The sequence below is a fragment of the Hetaerina americana genome, unplaced genomic scaffold, assembly GCF_022747635.1.
Source record: "Hetaerina americana unplaced genomic scaffold, ioHetAmer1.1.p SCAF_10, whole genome shotgun sequence".
Taxonomy (NCBI): domain Eukaryota; kingdom Metazoa; phylum Arthropoda; class Insecta; order Odonata; family Calopterygidae; genus Hetaerina; species Hetaerina americana.
In genome coordinates, this window is record NW_027286070.1 from 53,016,813 (window position 1) to 53,040,004 (window position 23,192).

Genomic DNA, 23,192 nt, shown 5'->3' on the forward strand with positions numbered 1-23,192 from the left:
TGTGAGATGCTTGTCATTGTCTTTGCTAGAAACATGGTATCAAAATGAAACATTCTCTTAGCAATTCGCGAAAATGTTTTCAGTTAAAACAAAATCCGGGAAGACGGGTGATTTCACGGATGGGAATATTTTGCCGCAGTCGCGACTATATCGGAATTGTCATGAAAATCGAAAAGGCTAGCACCTCATGGCTTATTTTTGTCCTATAATAATAACATTCAGCAATGAAGAAATAGAGCTCGTTAATATTTCAACTGTTCCCCCACATTTGGACAATGTCATCATTTTTAATTGCCGTTTGCATTGCTGACTCAAATGTAATTCCATTTTACAAGTCTTATTACATTTATACTAGATAAAAAGTGTCTAATGACACAATACCTTAACATGCTGATGAATATGCTATTTTCTAATTGATATCAATACTAATAACGACATGCTCTACGGTCCAAAAGCTTTTCACAATCGCACGCAAGGCACTTCGATGTCGGTTGAAATTTCCGCTCAAAAGTGTACTCGTTGTTAAATTCAATTTATGATTACAATTGGGTAATTTCGTATCCAACTTGATGATGAAAATTCAATTTTTTAAGAGATATTGATTACCATAAATTATCGTCGGGTTTCCTGCAGGATTTGATGCATATACTTAAATATCGTAAATAGCTAAGGTACCTTTTTTTCCTAATGTAAGCGTCGTCTGGAGCTAATTGAAAACTGTCTCATTTGTGTCATAACTGAGTGTATGACGTGGATCTCTGTGGGTTATGAATTTTTAAAATGACCCGTCAATTCTTAATGGTAGATAGACGATTTATTCAAAGGAAACTTACATACCAAGCGTCTTACAAATGAGAAAGTTTTTAAACCAGACTCTGGCGATCCTCTCAGCGAGATGGCGAAGTTTTATTTAAGCATGCTGAGAACGCAGCAGGGAAACACGAAAATATATTTCATCGTAATCACTTCCATCTGAGAAAGCCAAAGATTGATAACGTTGTTTTGTCTGGCTCTCTTCCGTCTGGCATAAACGGACCGTTCGAAGTCTGGAGCAGTAGGTGGCCTATTTGCCATTTGGTTATCTTGCGATATTTAAGCGCATTAAAATCAAGGGGTTAATATATTTCAATCCAATAAAACCAGCCTAAAAATAAGCTATCCTCACCTAACAACGCTGCTAAAATGCTATAATCCTTTACAAAATTGGTGAGTCCTAAAACTGGTCGGGAGAAAACTTAAGGAAATGCCGGGTCTGTCTATCGCAGGTGCGATACGGCGCCCGGGTCGGCCGTCCCGATCTCGTCCAAAGGCGACGAGTTATCGCCAAAACTCGAGATTTCAACCCGAGTTCCCGCACGCGACCTCCGCTATTCTTCCTCCTTCCCTCCCACCTTACCGTCGAGATACCTTTCAACATTGGAGGCGTTTTCGCTCGCACCTCGGACGCGGCCTCTCAAGGCACGCGACTTGGAGTGGGGTTGACGGGATTCCATTGTATATTTTCCCTCTCTCCGGCGTTGGAAGTTGGTTTTGAAGCCATGCTACATTCATTTTCCTATTTCGTCCGCCGATAGAGACGAAATAATGGATGGAGACGATCTAGGGAATAGCAATATTTATCGAGGACATCCGAAATTATCGACTATATCGCACTACCACATCGGAAATGTTGAGAAACATCATCCGCGATTTTATTCAACTACGTGGTCATATATGAGAGGAATACAAGGTGTGTCCCAAAAGTATAGCATAGGACTGAGTCAATTAAAAAAACATTATTACCAGAATTGATACATTCACTCAAACGTCTTTGATGTAGCACTCTTGTGCGTCCACACACCGCTGCCAGCGGGTTTTCCACGCCTCGTACACCTTTTGGAAGGCGGCGCCTGGAATGCTGCTAAGATTCTTCTTCACGGCCTGTAGTAACGCTTCCACGGAGCCGTAGTGACGTTCTTCGGCACAGGTTTGAAACTGGCGAAAGAGGGAGAAGTCTGGTGGGGTATTTTTTGAAAAAATTGGATCCTCACCCACATGGTCGAGAAGCTTTTGGTTGATTCGCATGCGAGTTTCCTTTTGTTCGTCCGAGAACACTCGCGTCACCTACTTCGCACATGTCTTTCTCATACGCATGTTTTCGGTCACAAGTCGATGCACATCACTTTTAGGGATGCCAAGTACATCAAACACCCAGAGAACACCTAATCTGCGTTCCCTGTCCAAAAAACCTTCATTTTTGCAATATATTCGTCACTATTTGAGGTCGTAGGGCGTCCGAAACATTTGGCGGCTTCAACATCTTCTCTACCCTCTCGAAACAACTTGTGCCACTCAAAAACACCTGAACTACCATAGGCGTTATCACCATTAGCTGCGCTGAGCTTGTCATGAGTTTCTTTCCTAATTTTGCCCACTTTCACTCAAAATTTATGACACAGGGCTGTCCCAATTACCAGCTCATGACGGAGCGTAACGAGGTCACGTTATAGAGGTTTCGCAAACGAACGATCCTCACTCAGCAAATGCTGGGAGCCAGCTACCACCAGTCTCCAGCCTTTCCTAAGACTTCCTTTCCTCGAATCCAGCGAGAGAAACCACCTCCCGTCCGTCCACCTATCCGGGAATAAATTAACATACAACTTTTGGGAGAGACGTTGAATTTACCAACTCCATGGCGTGACATGGACTTCTATTTGTCATCAATATCGTCGCTATTGTCATTTAACAATGCTCCATACATCTCATATACGTATCGTGCAGGTCGTATTACAGACAAATCGACCATCTTTCCAATATTGTCTCATCGAGGATAATCATTGACCCTTGTTATTATTATTGGTAGTTTTTTTTATGAACCTAGGCCCTAAGGCCATCAACTTATTATCAGAAGTACTTTGAACTTCTCTCTCACTCTACCAGTGACCTTACAAAATACAGCACCGATAATCTAAAACCCCATATTAAAATAAATATTTTTTTTGACTCCACATACTTTCTACTTGTCTTCGTTTCACCGAAAATATCTATTCTTTTCATCCCTTGACCTCGCTATCCAACATTCTTCCCTCTATGGCAGGATTCAACATTCCATTGCCTTCTTAACATTCCTCCCGTTTAACCTTCCCTTACCTCTATCATGCTTGAACTTTCATGTCCACACTTTTTCGTTTGCTTTTCTACCCTATCCTGCCTGTTATTGTCCAAATCAACCTGATTGACAGTAAATATAGACAGTGGTAAGTTTGTCGGCAAAATACTAGTAAATTGAATAATATAGGCAATAATAGTACATAAAATAAAAGTTTAGACCAGAGTAAACAGTTCGATCGTGGAAGAATGTTTGATCGATCGCAACCAAATTAGGAGTTCTTTAATTATTTTGAATATTTGCTTGTAAAACTTAAAAAAAAATGCTTTATAAACTCTAATAAAATCGCGGGAGTTCAATAAGAATAATTCTGGTCGTGGTATATCCCAATTTAATTCAGAGCTACAAAGTTGATCGTAGTCATAAAGACAAGTGATTTGGGCGATTTCAAATTAAGACGAGTCAGTCATTCCTGGTAGAGGCAGTGTGAGCAACAGCCTCGTAAATAGAATCGACAGCTATCGACACCGACCTGGGTGATGGTTAATATACGCGATGATAAATATCGATGTGGTGTCAATATTTCGTCATATCGTCCCACCCAAAGCTGTTGCGAGAGACGGACGACTCGCCTCTTCAATCCTCTCCCTTCGACAACCCATCCCCTACCCCGCGGCCCGTCGCACCGTCGGGTGCGGTGGTGTAATTGGGGCCACACGCCGCGCGGCGGTGTTATTTTAATTGGGGTGGAGCGGTGCACACTGTCACCGGGAGAAGGGTGGCGGGCGACCGTCCTTCGGTGTGTCCCCGCGTTCACACAACACAGATGGCCGATGTGGTGGTGCTTCTTCCTCACGGATTCGACGCCGATCCTTCTTCCACACCCTCTCAACTTCGAACCCCCCTCCTCCGCGGTCCCTCATTTTTTAAATCCCCTTCCTCTCCCATTCTCCCTCTTCCTCCAACCGGTTTCTGCCCCATTTCCTTGATTTTGCGTCATGTTCCCGTGTTCGCCCCGGCGTGGAAATCGAAATCCATCCCCGCCGTTCCTCTCATCCCTTGGAACCCTTCAACTCTCCCCCTCCCCCCGGGGGACTGTCTCCAACACCCCTTCCCCCTCCGCGGTGAAATGAGGGTTTGTCAATTATTTCAGCGAGTTAAGACTCGGGACAATCTCATGCAATACCACAGCTCGCGGTATCTGTATCTGTTCTTGCCAACTAAGTATGCCACATCTTTATGTGACTCATTATCCCAGGTAATCAATCCAACGGTTGCTTTTAATTGACCCTTCGAGTTGGTCTGTTCCCTAGCAGTATTTCAAAGTTTCTTGCTGCTGGTAAACCAACCACGAGATTCCTCTCTGTAGTATTCCCATCAAGGACTTTAGTAAACTATTTTGCAACAGAATTTGTCGAATTAGTCCCCTTCTTATTATCAATGCCTTATATATACATACTACACTCTAAGCTCGCTCTCCGAAGAAACTTACTATTCTTTCTTAGCCTACCCATTTTTATTTTACCCATGCTTTAGGGACGGCAGCTGAAGCGTTTAACTCATTTTTTAACTTTTAACCGAATTTAGAACGGAAAACCTTTCCTTTCCCCTGCATCATTCCCTTCTTGTGTAAACGTACATATATTCACTTCCCTCCTTGCCAACCGAAATATCTATCCCTCTCCTGCCTTTTCCCTCCTATCTTGCATTTTCCCTCCACAATATTATACTGGCTCTTAGCATTTCCTTAATCTTTAAAGTCTTTTTCGTATTTCCTCAGCCGTTACTTCATCGTGCCCTTTTCTTGTTCAACCTCAATGTCAGATTCTTCTGCGTTTACTTGAAAAATAAAGTTTAAGCTTTCGAGTTTTTTTCCATCTGCAGCGTGCATTATACGGATTTCAACTCGAAAGCCACCCTAGCGTCAATGAATCATTGCGAAAGTTTAGGATTAACTTCTTCGTTCAGCTTCCTTTCTATCCAGCCTTTTCCCATATTTTCCAAGCCCACATTTGAAAAGAATCCAGTGTAAGTTTTTACCCTTTTCTCACAGGCCACATGATTGTACAATACAACCCTTCGCTAGACATACAACTGCTAAGTTTTAATTTAACTTTTCTTCACATTTCACTCAAGATGTTGTCATAAGTGCCGTGTTGATTTCTGAAATGCACTATTTTTACGGGTATCTGTTTGATAGACCCCTCTTCATGGGTGCCCAGTATCATTACATATCACTCCATGATTATGTTGCTATAGGCTGGTAGGTACATTTTTAATTCTATTTCATTTTAATTTTTGGTGAAACGTTTTAATGCTAAACCCAGAGTGACCTTTTTCATCCATGTACATATATTGACCATTATTTTATCGAAAGTTACAAATTATTTACTTATTAGTACGTAGTAATTGCTTATGCTATACCTACTGTACACTTTTGAGTATAAATCAAATTCGTGGATAAACTTCCTAGTTAAGTTTATATACACGCGCAGACAACTTCCTTTTGTGAACAACATCCATCTCCTCCCTCAGCTTCTCGTGGAAATACCGAAAATGCAAGTCGCATACTCTTACCCTTCGTGTTTTTTTTTCTCCCACTTTACGTTTCCGTCCTCACCGGCCCTCCCCTGACCAAACCTCTCTGCGTCTCTACGCCCCCCCTCCTGTTTCCCGAATCGAACCCTACCTCGCGGTTCTCCACGTATTTTTTCATCCCATCCCACAGTGTTTTTATTAGCGATTCGGTTTCGTAGAACGACCATTTTATGCCCCTGCCTCGAAAACCAGGTCAGCCCTTGTCTCTCCCCTCTCCCTTCCCCCCCTCTCTCTTCTCCCCCTCTCTCTCTATCTCCCTATCTCTTTCTCAGCCTTGTCCTACCTTGTATTCCGTAAACAAAAACAATTCTCCCAGTCTTTTTATCCCGCCATACCTCCCAACCCCACCCTCCTCTCCCCGACTCCTCTCCGTATTTACAGTGTATCAATGTTATTTGTTTTTATTCGTGTTTACCTCAAAAAAGAAAACTCGGCGATTTTTTTCTCTTTGTTCTGTTAAGCCCTTATCCAACCATAAGTACAAAAACACCACTTGTCGTTTGAAGAAAAGATCATACGAATTTATATCCGGTGGAACGTAATGTCATGAAGGAACCAACTTAAGAGTACTGCTCTAGTGTCGTCGTTCCTCTCTTGGAACTGAAAATCTCTTGTTGTGATGTCTCTTCCACCGAAGAAATAAATGATCTTTGGTGCCGGTGATACTGGTTGTTATAGCCTAAACGGCTGAAACTGAAGAGATTCGTTTATCGAGTAGTTCTTGGTTACGCCAAGAAACAAATGATTTTCAAATTCAGGTGTCGCTGAAAAATATTCACGTATTTCCTCTGCCCGCTGCATGACAGAGGGACCATTACCAGTACTTCAGGAGAATTAATTAATATAGGTCCCGAAAAGATGAAAGCAAAAAAATGAGAGATATTAAATAAAGTTATGTTCTTAAGTGCAATGTTTTTGAAAAGGGAATGAACTAAATGCTGGGTTTTTTCGGTCATATGGAAATAAGTACTTATGACTCCCACAGCGAGACCTTGCACCGAATATGAAGGCGCGCTTTGCGTCTTTGGTTTCCCAGTAATTCAGTTTTTGAAGAAATACTTGCGGAATGTATTAATTATCTTGTCATTGCCGTGCTGTGTACTACCTTGGTCAGTCCAACCTCATGGAGGTTGAACTGACCAAGGTAGTAGGTAGGCTTCCACTTGGGTCGTTTCGTTGCTAAAAGCTGTCAAAGAAAACGTTCGATTTTTTCATCTTAGGATTTCAATTGATATTTATTTTCAAGATTGGTGTATTTAATAGGATCTAAAAAAGGAGTACTTAAAATTATATTGTAACATTTTATCATTGATGAATTTTCAGGCTGAAATTTTATCTTAGTGAATGTCATTTGTTTGTATTTTTCCAGCCCACAGAATCTTTGATAACCCTTTTACGGTCTTCAAAACAATCAGGCGGCGTATGATTGGTGAAGAGAGTTCTCAGCTCTCTCCTTTGTTCCATCCCACACTGGCTGGCCACATTAATAGGCCACGGACTGACTCAGAGCACATCGTCTATAGTCAATTTTGCCAATGTGGAGGTGATTTTCTCGGTCAATTTAAATCAAAACAAAGAATGGATGGAGGGATTTACTTACTCAGACTATTGATCTCTAAAGAGCGGGCACCTATATAACGCTGCAAACTGAATAATGCAAACAAGAAAGAGTTGTTGAGAAAATTGATCTTTATATTTGTCACTTTCGTTCTTTTGCCAATAGTCGCCAAGTTACCGGTCTCCAATCTTCACTGAATTTATAAAGGGATACAAATTATCTTCGAAAGGTGTATCGTAATATCGAAGGAGGGCACTGATATGCAAATATTTTATAATTACCATCAACGTCGCATTCACGTCTTCTCCCCCTAGATCTAAAATTTGGCCAGGTTTCATAACCTCTGATGTTTATGGTCTGGTCCGTCAGGAAAGGTATTAATGAGATTATTGGATGGGTCGTCATTACGGTGGACTAAACCCCCGAGTTAGACGCTATATATACCCCTACCCGTCGGCGCCATATGGCCTCCTCGATTGAAAAATGAATTGGTGATGAGAGCCACAGAAATGAATTTTACTTTATATTTTATGGGAAAATCTGAAAAGATAGGTCAAATCGGGGCTATTGAGCCCGTTTTGAATCTCACAGACCACCTCACGTGTAAGCGCTATTCACTGAAAGGATAGAGAGAGAAATGATGTTGAAAAAATAACTCGGATCAAATTTTAAAATTCAATTCAAATCCCATTTTTTTGAGCTGTGTGAGTTACGGAACTATTCGATTAGGGCATCATAATAATTTTATTTGTGCTGGAAATTCATACTTTTTTATCTAGAAGATGAGTTGACTGCAGGGTTTATTCTTTCTTTTACAATGTTGATTCCCTTTTTCTAGCTTTTCATTCATTAAGAAGCTCATGTCTTCCATCCTTAACCTACATTTATCCGCCTTGGACTACGTATGATCCCCTCCCCGGAATTCCCTCTCGTGGATCCGATTAAGAGACTATTTTTCCTCTGTACATTTTACCAGGAGGAATGCCATGAAGTCATACTTGTACATGTGAGCTCAAGGTTCTTTCTTCCTTTGAGAGAAAAGGTGGTGGTTTACAGTTGAGAACCTTACGTTCACACCTTTTCTGTCTTCCTATGGGAGTTGTTAGCTGGCTGGTCTGTACTTACACTTTAAATAACTGATGCGAAAACTAGTATTACGTTTTTCAACGCTTGTCAACCTCTGGGTTGTTCGCTGTGGTTTGGGTGGTTGAGCGGTGTGCCTCCCTTTTAAAAGAAATTTTTCTTGTCCCATTCCAAAATACTCGGAAAAAATTCACAGCATGAAATACAAGGAAATATTTTTTTATGATCAAATATTTTAATTTTTTTATACTCCAAAATAATATTTTTATATTTGAGATTGTGTTACCTTGATCAGTCCTTTTAAAGCCCCACCATTTTTACCTTATAACCTCCAAGATAATTTCCTACGGCCTTTGGAACTTTCTCAAATTTTAATAATCATGCAAGCCGTAGTAACTCAGACCCAACTCTCCAACCCCCTTCATCGCCATCTTGACTCTGGACGCTTTCCCCATATTGGTGGACGGTCTTCGATCGGTGAACGCCGTCACGTATTCCTTTCTTACTCTTCGATCATAAATATCCACGGCGTCTATGGATTTCTCCGTATGGGACGCAAAACCTAATTCTTCCGACCCTATCTCCGAGCATTCGCCAGGATGGGGTAAGGCACAAGGTCACGCCCGACCTGAGTCCCGCACAAATCCGTCCATCATCAGTCTTCCCCTTCCCTCCCAAGAAACGGCCGTCCGCCTGAGAGGAAATGAATTCTCCCCGCATGGGAAATTCGACCCGTCTCGCCGCCGGAGGCGTGGTCCTCGACACCCAGGGGTGCCCAGAGACAAATCCCTCCCTCCGAGCGAGCATTTCAGATCTCGGCTCGGAGACTGCAGTTCCATCTGCGGAATGAGGGTGAGAGGGGAGGGGGGGGAATAGTCTTTAAGTGCTTCTAATTGCTCCCGTTTTCCCGAAATGGACTCTTCCCCCCGCGCCCACGCTGCCTCAGCCTTCACCTTCCCAACCCTCACCGCCATGGCCTCGCCGCCGCTCCCCATCCCCACTTCCCGGCCGCTCCTTATCGCCCCGAAGTCACTAAGTCAGCATCGCCGCGGAGTCGCCTTCGGATCTCTCGCGTAGGTTTTTTAGCGCGCATTTCTCTGCAGGCATCGCGAAGACTTTTGTAATTATATTTCTTTTTTTTCAATTCCACCGACCCATTTTTTCCGGTAAGATCCCGTGCTTTTTTTTAGAGTTGTGCACATGTGTTATCGCAAGAAGTTCTACGGAGGTGCAGGGCTCTTGAGTTCACCTTTCGCGCCGCGGGAATTATTAAAACCCCAGCACTAAATCTGCAGAGTTAGTGTGTGTACAAAGGGGTAAAATAAGACAGATGTGCTCTGGAAATAGGAATCCATATCTACTCGTTCTTCTCACACATAATCACAACAAAATCAAGGTCAAGAGCAATTAATATCTGAATCGAAAGGCCTAATTGACCGTCGCCTTTCCTTTTCTTACTCTGGTAATATTTATTCCACGATTTCAAAATAAAATGATAGTATGTGGTACCCCTGCCACACCACCTTGCGGCGGATCATCGTGTGAATATAGATTTATTATTAACCAGACTTTTTTGTTTTCCATATATTTTAATTAATACAAATAATATTTCTTCTCCGGCATAATTGTTTTCACAGTAAAAGCAAGTTAAAACGTCCTATATTTTTTTAATATTAGGACCTGCTTCCCATCTGCCAATTCTATTTGGAGCACTTCATTAAATCCCGCAATCATACCATATATTTGTGGTCCTATTCTAGCACCTCCTGCCACACGCACACACATGCCGCGTTTTACTTTTCATAATATGTTATAGATGTAGATACCAGCCCACTCTTAAACTTTAGAAACCGAACTTCCCCGTAATTTGTGATTGTTTACCAAAAGATTCATAGGATATTTTTCAACTGTGATCAATAATAGTTTTACAGCTAATTTTCATGATTACCCTGGAGTTCACTTTTTTCGCTCACTAATATTATGCCTCGCCTCTCAATACTGAATATCACATTCCTAGTTTAAAATATTAATATTTTGCTTCACGTGATATGTTTTAGTTGTTACGTTTTGCAGCGGATTTGCAATCAACGGGTGCAAATATTAGGGGAGCTCTTATACCCTTGTTTTCCTCTACGGTCAGTAAATAAGGAAGAACATTAAAATGAGCTTATTTTAAAGAAAGAGTAAATAATGGTATTCCACTTCAATTGCTTTTCCTTTTTATGCAGAAATGAGAAATGTCAACGTGGCGACACAGAGCCTACATAGAATGCAGAGTGGATACAATCGTATTTCTGCCGGGTAGTTAATTAAAGAAAAACTTGTATTTTTAAAAAAATCCACCATTAATTCAAATATATTCCATCAATCCAATGATTGTGTGGATGCTGCCCTTCAGATTAATGTTCATTACCTTACTCCCTAATATTCTTTCATCGCATTTTATTCCTCAGATTCCCAACCGAAGCTTCTCCATTCTGTCCATCTCTATTTTCGAAATTGTCATAATTCCAGTCACCTAAAGACCTCACGTTCTCTGCCCCAGCCCTATTTTACCCTAATTAATTAAAAATAGCAATTTTCCACAAAAATAAAGTTTAATGCGACCGGTTTCAATGTTACTACATCATCATCAGGTCTGATGATGATGTAGTAACATTGAAACCGGTCGCATTAAACTTTATTTTTGTGGAAAATTGCTATTTTTAATTAATCATGATATTCCACCGTATCACGCCTGAAACGTCTCTTTTTATACCTATTTTACCCGTCCTACAGGGTCCTGTATTTATCTGACGTATTTATCCGTCGTGTATGTGTCTGACGTTAACCTCCGGGAGGTCCCTATCTGGAAATCTGATTGGGTATTATTTTACCTCCGGGAAATTTGACCGAAGGAATAACATTCAGTTTTGGGAATGCAATTATTTCCTCAAGGGAGACTGATGTAGTGGCTTCTCGTCAATGCCTTCTGATGGAACCACCTTAGCAGTCAAAACTTCGACTGTAGGAGCAATTTTTCTTGCATCTTTCCATAAAAAAACAGAAAATGATTTTTCAAAAGCTTTTGGCGTCCTTTAAATTTGAAGTGGGTTCACAGATAATTTACAATAATTAAAAGAAATTAAAAAAAATTTCTCTCTAATTTGATATTGGGTCAAGTACATAATATTGGGTCAACTGTATACTCTTCAGCAAAAGTTGAACAGAAATTCGGAGTGGAAATTCGCCTCCTTTTTTTGGGCATATTAAAATGAAATAATAGAAATACTGAATCAAATGGTGTGGTGCCCTGCAGTTGTTTGCCATGTTCCTCACTACGCTGCAGGGTGACCTTGCGTAATTCACCTTGTTAATATATCCCCCTAGTGTGATAATTAATTAACACCCAGGGCTAACGTTGTTTCCTGTTTACCAACTCTCTTCCGTAATGATTGATGTCTCTTACGGCCCAGCACCACGCCCTCAGGGAAGCTTGCGGTGTAAAATTATGAATAGTGAGTCTCCTCTTATCCATGCATCCCTGTTCGTGCGATAAGCCCGGATGATTAAGTAGCTGACCACTGCGGTACTTCCGGACTGGAATCCTTCATTCATTGGCTCGATTGTTATCAATTTTGTTTTTTTTCATATTTACATGCCAGAATTGCATATTTCCGTAAAAGATGATTTAATTCACTTGTAATATCTATATTTATCGTCAAAACTTTTTAATATCGATTTTATAGTGTTGCATTGACAACAAACGCTTTGTAAAATGCATTAGACACGATTTTTGCGGATCCTACCACACATGAAACACATTTCACTGGTTCATTTACTATTTGCGTGAAGTATTGTTCAATATCCCAGTGTCTTAATATTTATTGATAGCAATATTCTTTTCTGTTTGCAAAATTGGCACTTCCCAGAGTATCGGGGCAATCGTTATTGCTATCAGGAAGAACCACTGAACATTTCACTCTCATCTTGTTATTAGTGCTAAGGAAGGGTTTTGGATCATGAATTATCGTCATTGAATATAACTTTAAGCGTGATGTTTGCATTTTACGATCACTGATATTTATTTTTAGAATTTCACTCTGATTTGGCTTATTTATTAAGTTTCAATTCAGCATTTCAATGCATATTTTCATACATTACCTGTATTAGTTATTTCTAGTTCAGCACCATTATTATATTTAATTTGAATGCCCGAAATGATATGAACTTTTGTTTTTTAATATTAATTACCTCACATTTTGTGATCAATGTCAGCGTTTAATTATAATTTATTATGCTCTTCTACCTTTCGGATGTAGTTTGGATTCACTCATCATTTACGTCTAGATTTTCAAAAATGATTAATTCCTATCAGTATAAGCTCGATACCTCGGCATGAAACTGCGCGTAACGTATTTCTACATAGTAGTATGCAATTATGTTTTCAGTGATGGCTCATTTCACGCGAATTCTTATGCGAATATTATCATCGCTTCGACATTACGCACACAACGCCAACCGTGGTCGGTTAGAGGATCTTGCCCATCCAACTTGCCATATATATTTCCACCGCTTCAGTTACTCATACGTAAAATGAGTACGGTCTGGATAGTGTAGTGTCCTCTCATTTAACTTTATCATTACTCTCCTACACTGCGCCTCGAAATACGCATTAAAACGTATTTTCATGAAATTCATAATGACAAATGCATAGTGCGGTTTGCTCGGGATGCGAGCGAAATTATTTCATCGTGAATAACTCGCATTTGTACACGTCAGCGCGTGAAAGCGACGGATATATTCCACTCGCGATTTTTCCCGCAGTTTTATTTGGATTAACATCTGAATACAATGCAGTGCTCGACGCCTCTAAGCCGCTTCCATTACGCCCAGAGCAACACTCGTTGCTTAAATGATTAATTAAAAAATACCCATGGAACTCATATTACCATAACCTCTACATGATCAAATTTCACCTTATGCTATTACGATGAAGTATTAATGTCGACATTGACCCTTAGCACAATTTTTCGTCATAAATTCTAATTAAAACGCAATCAAACTCAAAGAAAAAGCTTAATCCCACGGTGAAAAATAGCGTTCACATACCTTTTCTCTAGTTTTGCTGTGATTTTTATGCCACCGAGGTCACAAAATATTTCTTTTACTTTGTAAGCTCTTTGTGTAACAAATAAGGCAGTATATTAAATAAGTTTATCATATGCAAATCTGTTTTCAATATTCTTTTTAAAATTTAATTTTTTTAGATGCTAATGCTAATTCAATATAGCGCAAAAATAAAGCAAACTCATTCAAGGTTGAGTTGAGTTTACACCCGTTTCCAATAGGGTAGTTTGCTTTTGACGCTTAACGAAAATTAGCTGCTAATACGGAATAGGACCAATTTTTTAAGGAAATACATCCCCTATTTGAGGATGACACATTAAGTGGTTTGAATAACCCCTCATTACCTTAATTCCGATTAATGTTCCGTTTATTGTTCACAGTAACCACTGACAAATAAACAGAGTAATTTAATATCCATTATTGAAATAGAAAGAAAGACTCGTACTTTTCCACAGACTAAATCTGTGGAAAAGTACGAGTCTTTCTTTCTATTTCAATAATGGATATCAATTACTTCCACGAAGTGAAGCCTGAAACAATAGAATATATTCGCAAAGAGTAATTTAACTTTAAATTCACCTCGTTTCCTCATCCCATATCAAGTTTTAGAGCATTATAATTTTGGCATATTTACATTACTTACCTACTTATAATTACTATTGTTTTGTTATTTACGCGATATATTGGGAATATAGTTATTTATCTTCATTCTGTTTTATATTAAAACTCTACCAAGTCGAGTTTTCAGTCGATTTCACAAGACTCGTGTGATGTTTGATGTCCAAGAAAATCAATTGAAACTATGAAATATATGCTATTTTTATTGATAAAACATCTAATTGACGCGTATATGAGCCCTCTCAACCACTTGATACTAATCTTGTTTAATCCCATTTATCATTCACAGTAATATTAAGAGACATTATAACAGAAATTTTCAAGTTTTAATAACTTTGCACTACTTTCAAGGGCCAAGTAAGCTCTCCGTGGTAATGTAAAATTCGTAAATATCGTTTAAATATTTAAACAATTGAATCCATTTATATATTTTTCTCTCCATTCTGTTTATCGAAAAAAAGTTACGTGAAGCCAGGCCAAGCCGATAAAATTGGCTTGGGATAGGACAATCGACTTCCCTCTTTGGGGAAAGGCATCCCTTTCAATCGAGGCGTACGTGGGAACGACTCGGGCAAACGTTTCATCTCATGCACCGACCCGTTTGTTATTCACAGGAATCATGGCGGAAAAAAATTGATATTTTAACCACTTCGCACGTCTCCTGTGGACCAAGTACACAATCCAGTCGCAGCAACACGACTTTGAACGTGGAAATGTGTTTTCCGATATTATTACGATGGACTGCTCTTTTGGACGTTTCTCCTTACTCTGCTCAGCGAGCGATTAAGGCGAAACCAGGCCAAGCCATGTGTTTACGCTCCCAGGGGTGCTTTGTGTTCGTGTGTGTCTTATTATTTGAAGCTGGAAGAAGAAAATTGACTGGTAATTCGAAGATCGACTCAAATCTTCTCTCTTTTCAAGACGAGGTAAAAAAGAATACTCCATTTCGATCGAACCGTTGGTTTTATCCGCTCAGCCGTCCCGTGCCCTTCGCACGCCATCTTCCCTCGCCTCCCCACTCGCCCGCATCGTTTGACGCGCGCGAATTCCGAATCACCTTCGAGCACCGCTGCATCCTCCTCCGCGGCACGTGACTAAAAAACCAACCCCCGTCGATCTCTCTCTCTCTCTGTCCTCTCCCCCCATCCTCTTTCCTCACCCCGCTCCGTCCCCCTCACCTTCGGCCGGCCATCCCTTTCCCACCCTCCACCTCTCTCGCTCCACACTCTCCCGAACCGTCTCCCATGTCTCCTCCTCCTTCCGCCGCAGAAGTCGCCCCCCCCCGCCCTCATCGTGGACGCTCCAAAGCACCGCAACACCCCCATATCAAGTCCCTCCCGCCGTCGCAGCCAGCCAGTCGATCTTGAGCCTTTAGTGTCGACGGAGGCCACTGCATGTGTCTCCTCCCTCCACTTCCTCCACCTCCTCCGTCGCCTCCTCCGGCCCGCGGTCCGACGTCACCTTCGCGCCGTTTATGCAGCGCCCGTGTATCATTACGCCACCTTCGGCATGACCCCTTTCTGGGTGAGTTGGCGTCGCGCATTGTGCCGCACGGTCCCGTGAGGAAAAAGCATAACCCTCTCCCCCAAGTCATCTCTCTCCTCTGTATCTCCATCTCTCTCTGCATCCCCCCCTCCCAATCTGGCTCCCACCTCCCAGTTCCGCTTCGTCCTTCTTAGTGTCCCAATCGAACCTCGCACTTCCTCCCACCCCCAGTAGGTGCAGCGTCGGAAAAGAAAAAAATAAGATTATATACATAAAACAGAACAACGCCCCGTCCCGTGGTCACGTTGGCTCAACTTTTTTGTCTCTCTCTTCTCTTTCTCTCCTCGTCCTGCGTCTTCTCGTCTTCCTCCTCCTCCCACGCTCGTCGTCGTCGACGTCCCCACTATACTCCGTCTTCGACTCCGGATCTCCGTGGTGTGCGGCACCCTGGTCCCCACTACCGCGACCCCCTCCCCCGGGCCGTTTTTATATCTGACGGACCCATCCACGGCCACACCGGTGGAAGGCTTCTTCATCTTCCTCCCTCTCCGCCCACTCGAAAACGTCCCGCCTCAAGAGGGTGATGGATGTCATCCGCACCTTGAACGTGAGTCTTTTGTTTCCATCCATCAATTTGTCTTTCCGTCGGCTGTTTTCCCACGTGCGTGTCCGTGTGCGTGGCGCGTGTGTGTTGTGCGCGTGTGGGTGCATTTGCGCGCGGTTGTACGCGTGCTTGCGGAGTCTCGAAACGAGAGAATCGACGCGTCGGAGAGAACTCGGGAAAGTTTATGCACGCGCGATAGAAGTTCGCGACCATTATTTGTTTATGTAAGAACCTCGTTTTTCAGTTCTCCCGACGTCGTCTCGTGTTCATTCCCGACCACAAATTTGCCGAAATCGTCCAAGGCGAAACGGAGAAACATTCCGTGGGGAAATGTTAACATTTGTCCGACAATGGCTTTGAGGGACAGTTGCTAAAATATATTTCGTCGAGGGTTGAAAGTAGAAGTGAACGGATTGGTGTAGTGTTTCACTTAGCCTAGGTCTAGTTGTCTTGACGAAACTCACGTTTAATTACACTACTCGAGGTTCAGGGAACGAATTATTTTAATTCCGACCGTGTCACCCTGGATTTGATGTGATTATTTCTTTGCAAGACGGCAATGCAATTGGAGTGATATCGATTGATCACGAATGCCAATTGAAGTGTGCATATAATTGAGTTAATTATGACGAGTTCAGTTCGGTATTGTACTCACCGTCTGTGCTCCTTTGGAATCCTTTGGAAATGGAAAGTTTTTTTATTGAATCCGTTCATTTTTAATATCTTCTCCCGAATTCATTTGAAATCCTGCCACACATTTTAATTGAAACCATTTTTCATGAGCGAGACAGTTTGGCCTACTTTTGGTCGTCCCAGATTTTAATACCTTTAGGAGTACGATTTCGTTTCGATCAGTCATTTCGCAAACGTGGATTATTTTACAATTCCATTTTCACATTTATGCCGTCGTATGTAAAGCTTTAATTCTATTTGATTTAATGATAATGTGAATACTGAAGTGTCATCATAAATATAAATATCTAAAAAGTTACTGTCTAAAAATGATTAGAAACTTCAAATTCCGCTTTTTTTAATACATGGACGTAACAATTTCTAATTAGTTATATATATTGATTTTTGTAGAGGTTGGGGGTGCCATTATGATCCAGAACTTCGTAAATCGCTTACGCTTATCCGTAGCCGTACAATCTGCCGCATTGGGATTGCTTGGTCATAACGAATAGTTTGTTACCTGCCATTTTTCCTTTAGCTAGCTAATTTCCATAAATAAGGGGTATCATGGGGGTTAAAAAGGAAAAAATCTGTTGCATGAATTAATTGCATATTTTCCGTGCATGTCGAATCGGGTTTAGTTCGCTATGTCGCGGGATGGTTGAATATGGGAATTTCCAGGAGTGAAAAAAATGCGAGAAGCGAAAAAATGCAATAACCGTAATAGGAGAGTGAGCACTTGTCAGGATTAAGTTGACTTTGACATGAATGGTAATTTATATGTGGTTTGATGTGCACGATGACAATGATGCTTGATTGTATATGTATGTGACTCTTGACCAATTAAAAGTTCATTAATATTTCATGACCAAAGTAATAGCAAAAAGTAATATTTCATAACCACTCTATAATTAGTATTTAGTGAGCCTTCGTTCGGCCCCCAACTTTTGAACATGGTTCCAAGGTTTTTTAATGATGGTAAATTGTTTGATCAATAAATAATTTAGATATGTTCCGGAGCACGACAATTAAGCAAAATTCGTGACAATCACTTTCGCATTCAGGCCTTTTTCTCTTCTTTCTGTAATCAATAATAGCTCTCAAAAGGTAATTTAAGGGAAAGGACCGAAGGCGATGGCGTGCCTTTGCACGTATCCAGAATACAAGAGAGAAGTATTTTGTTTCAATTTCGTTCCGTGTTGACATGTATTATTGACTGCGTTCACCCACTTGAATTTTAAAAAAACAATCTCTTTCCGGGTAGAGTTTATTTTCATTTTTCAATAATTTTCCGTCAAAGCACGCGGTCGTTCTTTTTAAGAACTTGCGAAGCCATAGTGGGAACCTTCCACGTCTCGACTACTGCCTCGAGGCTGTGCAGAAAAGGAAGTATATCCTGAACGCAAGAGGGAGACTTGAACATTCTTTAACCCGAGGTGATACAAAATTTTCCCATGGTTCATTTATTTTTTTCTCGCACTCAACATCCATGCTTCTCCATTGAATTGGACAATTGATTATGGTTTAGGTATGGCAAGTGGCTCATCTCCGTTTTCTTACACTCCGGTGTTCTTATTCATTTACGTTCGTTGAAACATAAAGGGCGGAACGAATTGGATCATTGAAATCCCCGTCCATCTATTGAAAAATTTCGGCGACAAATCTTCACGTGAGGGAAACAAATACGTGTTGAGAGTAAAATTTGCATAGCATCTCGACTCGCGGAGAAAAATCAATTAAGCGCGTGTGGGGTGCGAATGAGACAGGCTGCCTTTTTAACGAGAGCGATGACGGATTTGAAAAACGATAAATTCAACCGTATTGCATGCCGTTTTGTGAGCGCCATCTGATTTTCAGTTGTTTTAAAACAAATTTATGCCCTATTCCCTCCCCCCACCAACATCGATGGCACGCGAGGCTTTCTTTCTTTATTTTTCCCCCGTAAATTTTGACGTCCGAACTCACCGTCGATGCCTCCCAAAATCGAACGTCACCCGCCCCCTTCGTTTAACCCATGGAAAAATCAACGAGGAAAGGTGTGCGGACCTTTGACATTCTTTTCGGCGGATGTCCCCCGAGGAAATAATCCCTCCCCGAAGGGGAGGAGGATTGCGTGGGATCGATCCCTCCGCGTCCGTCCCTTTCCCACCCACTCGTAATGTTTTTGGAAGAACTGGCGCCCGCGCACGATAGTTTTCGAGAAATCATTCCGAACGCTTTCGAGGGAGTTTTTAAAACGACGCTCCGTCCGAAGGGCGCGACTCAAAAAAGGAAGCCCGTTCAGTTCAGTGCTGCTCCACCTCCCGGCTCCTACCCTCCCGCCCTTCTACCCCGAACTCCCTCCCCTTCTTCCCCCTCCCACCCATCCCTCCTCCTCCCCCGTCCCGTTCCTCGACTGGGTCGGGAAAATATGAGATAAAAATTAATTTATTCTCGGGACAAAATATCAATACAGGTCGAAAGACTAAATCCGGCTCTCCCCGAATCCGTCAACGTCAGCGAGCCCAGCCTCATCGAGAAAGAAAGAATAAAAAATTAATTATGAAAAAAAAGTTTTCCGAGTTAAAGCTCTCTCTCAAAGTATCCATACTCCTCCGCCTCCTTTAGATGAATTATCCGGGTCACCTTTGTTTTGCCTTCGCTCATTCCATTGGTTTCCAAACTGAGAGGGGGCTCGAACCACCCCCACCCCCCCTCCTTCTCTTCTTTCTTCCCTCCTTCTCCACTTCACTCACTCGCTCACCCTTCCAGAGCACTCGTCCTCAACGGGTTGGGGTGGGGAGGGCGATAACGTCTCACGGGGATGGAGAAATCGAGGTGAGCTCCCACGTGATGCGAGCCCGCGGATCTTCACGCCGTCAGTGTACACTCGCTTCGGTGTTTGTGCCGTCCATTCCACTGAGTCGCTCGAGACCTCTGCTGTCCTACTTACCTGAGCTGGTCTCTCTCGCCCGATTTTATCTCACCCTGCGACTGAAACACACATAGCCACTGTTCAGTCGTGGCGGATAGGACATGCGGAGGAAGAGACGCAATCGGAGATGAGCAGTGAAGTTTGGCGTTCGAATGAGGATAATATGAGTACGCGAACGTCGAAATTGTGATTACCGTTAAATGAACACCTGTGATGTATTGGAAACGGACGCCGGGCGCAGCTATGCAATAATAAATAGTTTTGGAGTGATTTCGGTCATACTCACCGGAATAAACACCTTTAACCGTAGTTTAAACACGGAAACTGTTGACAAAACAAAATAGTTTCTCAGCCGGTTGACGTCATATGCGAGCCCAAAAATTGATTTTCTCCTGAAATCCCATATGTGTTAATTGAATAGCTAAAACATTTTTAGAAAACCTTTTATGCCTACGGAGTCAATCCGTTACTGGTAGGCAGTGTGGCCAAATGTTTTAAAGGTCCTGTTTTCTTTAACTATAATGATGGAATTTCAAATATTAAATCTTTAAATTTAAGTTTTGAAAATATACTTTTATGTACGTTTCTTTAACAGATAAATTTACAGGCTGTAAACGCTCTGACTAAATTGATTTCGCAGTATCCGTCTACAGGAGTGTATTTTCCGGAAAATAAAATGTTTGTGGACATGAATTTAGACATGCCAATCGAAATTCCGAAGGATGTCCATTGAAATTTCCTCTCTGGAAAGCGAAAGGGAGCAGCTCTCTCTCAGAGTAGATTAAGCGATCCCATAATTCAAACCTCTATTCTAGAGAGGATTATTAATTTTCTGATATGGGATACACGGCGAACTGGGAAAGCAGATAATAGTTCTCTGAATTATTTATTGTCACACTGCAATATTTGATTAATCAAAATGGAGATTAAATTATGAATTATTTCATTTTGATGAAATTTCATTGAAAATGAGCAAAAGCTGTCAACGGCCCATTATCAATCACCCTTCCCGTAAATGTTTTAAATAAATGAAACTTCGTAACATTGAAATACATGCAAATATAAATAGAGCTTTGGAAATAGTTTATTGAGAGAATTTGTAGGAAGGAGAGGAGTCGCGAAAAATATTCCATTGAGTGAACAAAAATAGTAAATAATTCAATTCATAAAATTCACATTCCAGAAGAATATTTATGGTATAAGTGTTCAAATCAGATATTTAAAGAGAAAAACATTCTTCTCACGCATTTATTGCACAGCCTGGATGTGAGCACCAAAGATGGTAACGGGTGAGCGTACCTTATTCACGTGAGCCTTTAGTAGGGAGGAATTTCTGAAGGTACAGTACAGTTGGCAACAGAGATTCCGTAGTGGCCCCCGAGTCTTTTCTTTGACTACGCCACTGCTGAAAATATAAGTCAAATCAACAGTTACAGGCGCCACTTTATGGAATTGTTTCATATTAAAAGACAGCTTTGTGTTTCACAACTACTTCATTGTTCAAGATCGGGGTGTCATCACATCGCGACATCTTTACGTAGATGCAAGTTGACGAATCACGGGTCTTGAACAATATTAAGTAGATAAGCCAAACAAATCTACGCAATTTAAAATTTTAAAAATTGAGTGACCTCTTGAAAATGTATATCAAACCCCATTTACCATGCTTCTTACGACTTTTCATGCATGCTGTTCCTCCATCTCCATAATTGATGTCGTCGCTTATTTATTTCATATGTATTCTTTGCGTCTTCACTTTTTGTTTGCACATTTTGATATTAACTTTCCTTCTGCGAGGGATCTCGCCACCCAATCTTTTGTGGGAGTGGAGGAGGGAGGCTCTGAGTAATTCGTTTCTCCCCGTGCGGATTCTGGAGCGTCACACGTAGAGGGAACCGATGGGGGTTACGACACGTGATGGTTCATCGTCCAGGGTTCCGTGTGGACACAAAGAGGTGGACCGACTGGGTTCGCGGCAGTGTGTGTGTGTGAGAGGTCAACTCGATTTCGTTGCCAAGGGCGTCTCCCCCGTCCGAGTTCCTTTAATAAGTGCCGTTCCTTGTCCTCGGTCTCCAGGTCCATCCCCTCGTTCCTGCCCGTCATTCCTCCTCGGGCGTCCCGAGCGGGGGTGGATAGGGGGGGACGGATGCCAGGGGGAGGCATCGCCACCCCGGAGGCCTACGAAGGGGGGAGGAGGGTGCGAGGTGCCTCCGCTCTCTCTGGTTTCGCATCCTCTGGACGTGGCGACGGGAGGACGCCGTTGACATGGGTTGGGAGGAGGTAGAGGGGAGGAAAGGGTGGGAGTGCTTGATCTGGGAGATCGAGGCGTCGTCCGCGACGTTCCTTTTTTTTCTCCCCCGTCGGAAATTCTCCGGTCACATTCCCCTAACCCCCTCTATCCCCCCTTCCCACTGCTGGAATGTCACCTCGTGAAGGGAACAAAATGGACGAATTAAACTGACCATTATTCTTACATGCGTGTGCCTCCCAATCCCCTAAACCGATGTCCCCCTGACGTTCGGAAATGCGCCCGTTAATGGGTAATTCTTCGACCCAGACGACGACGCCCTAACTTGTGGGCATTTTTGCGCTTCGTGCTAAGTGCTCGCAGTCAGTTTCGACTCTGGGGTGTCCATCTTTTCGCGGAGAAATTTGTCGGAAAATTGAAGACTTAAGCTAGAACCCGAGAAAATGTAATTTTTTTGTATTTTTAAAATGCTTACAGATTCCTTAAAATAGTATTGCTCTCCATCTAACACGAATTGATTTCAATTTGTCTCTCTGCCCTCGCGCATGTGATAGACATGAACGGTTGAAGATGAAGGCGTGGAATATTATTTGTCTGTTTGGTTGAACAAGCTGCGCGGTGTTTGGTTGAACAAGGTCAGCACATGGTGCGTGGGGCTCCCAAACATGTACCTGAGTTATAGAACAAATTATTTTTAATTTTAAACATTTTATTCAACCGAAATTTCTCCGCTGATCAAATGAATTCAGTCATACTTTTTTTCATTTCCTTGTCATTATTCGAATGCTCTTTAAAATTGACTACAGCTGTATGCATATTACTGTCGTGACAAAGGAATATCCCAATTCAGGTTATCCTTATTTTTGTCAGAATGTTCGTGTTTATTCTCTTATCTATTGCTGCAATAACTGACGCACAAATTGTAATTACGGTATACTTGTGCGTTCGAAGGCACTTAGGCTGGCGTTTTAATTCTCTTGCCATACGGCACCGTGGATACCATATATATTTGAAAGCCGAGAAGGAGGGACTAGGATGTGGGAACGCATTTAAAGAGCCAACGATGTGTATAGGGAAGTCGTTATCTCCTGAGATCTTCCCTTAAATTTTTAGCTTTGGCATTGCTGACCCTATATTGAAGCAAGGCCAAGAAGATGTTGGGGCCGTCATATCGCCGCCGAACCCCCTTTCGACCTCCCTTATCCCAATTTGGGA

The 23,192-nt window shown here is 41.9% G+C and overlaps 1 protein-coding gene across 6 annotated transcripts in view; it reads left to right on the plus strand.

The window, feature by feature from the left end:
• Window positions 1-23,192, plus strand: part of brp (ELKS/RAB6-interacting/CAST family member bruchpilot) — a 490,885-nt gene that overhangs the window by 361,925 nt on the left and 105,768 nt on the right. The window contains exons 1-2 of one of the 6 annotated variants that reach the window (XM_071598647.1): window positions 15,463-15,578; window positions 16,066-16,146. The exons of the other annotated variants lie outside the window; for them this stretch is intronic. Of the exons in view, the coding sequence (XP_071454748.1) occupies window positions 15,564-15,578; window positions 16,066-16,146 (96 nt within the window). The 5' untranslated portion in view covers window positions 15,463-15,563. Of the gene's footprint in view, window positions 1-15,462; window positions 15,579-16,065; window positions 16,147-23,192 lie in introns of those variants that run through there. 6 annotated transcript variants of the gene reach the window in all.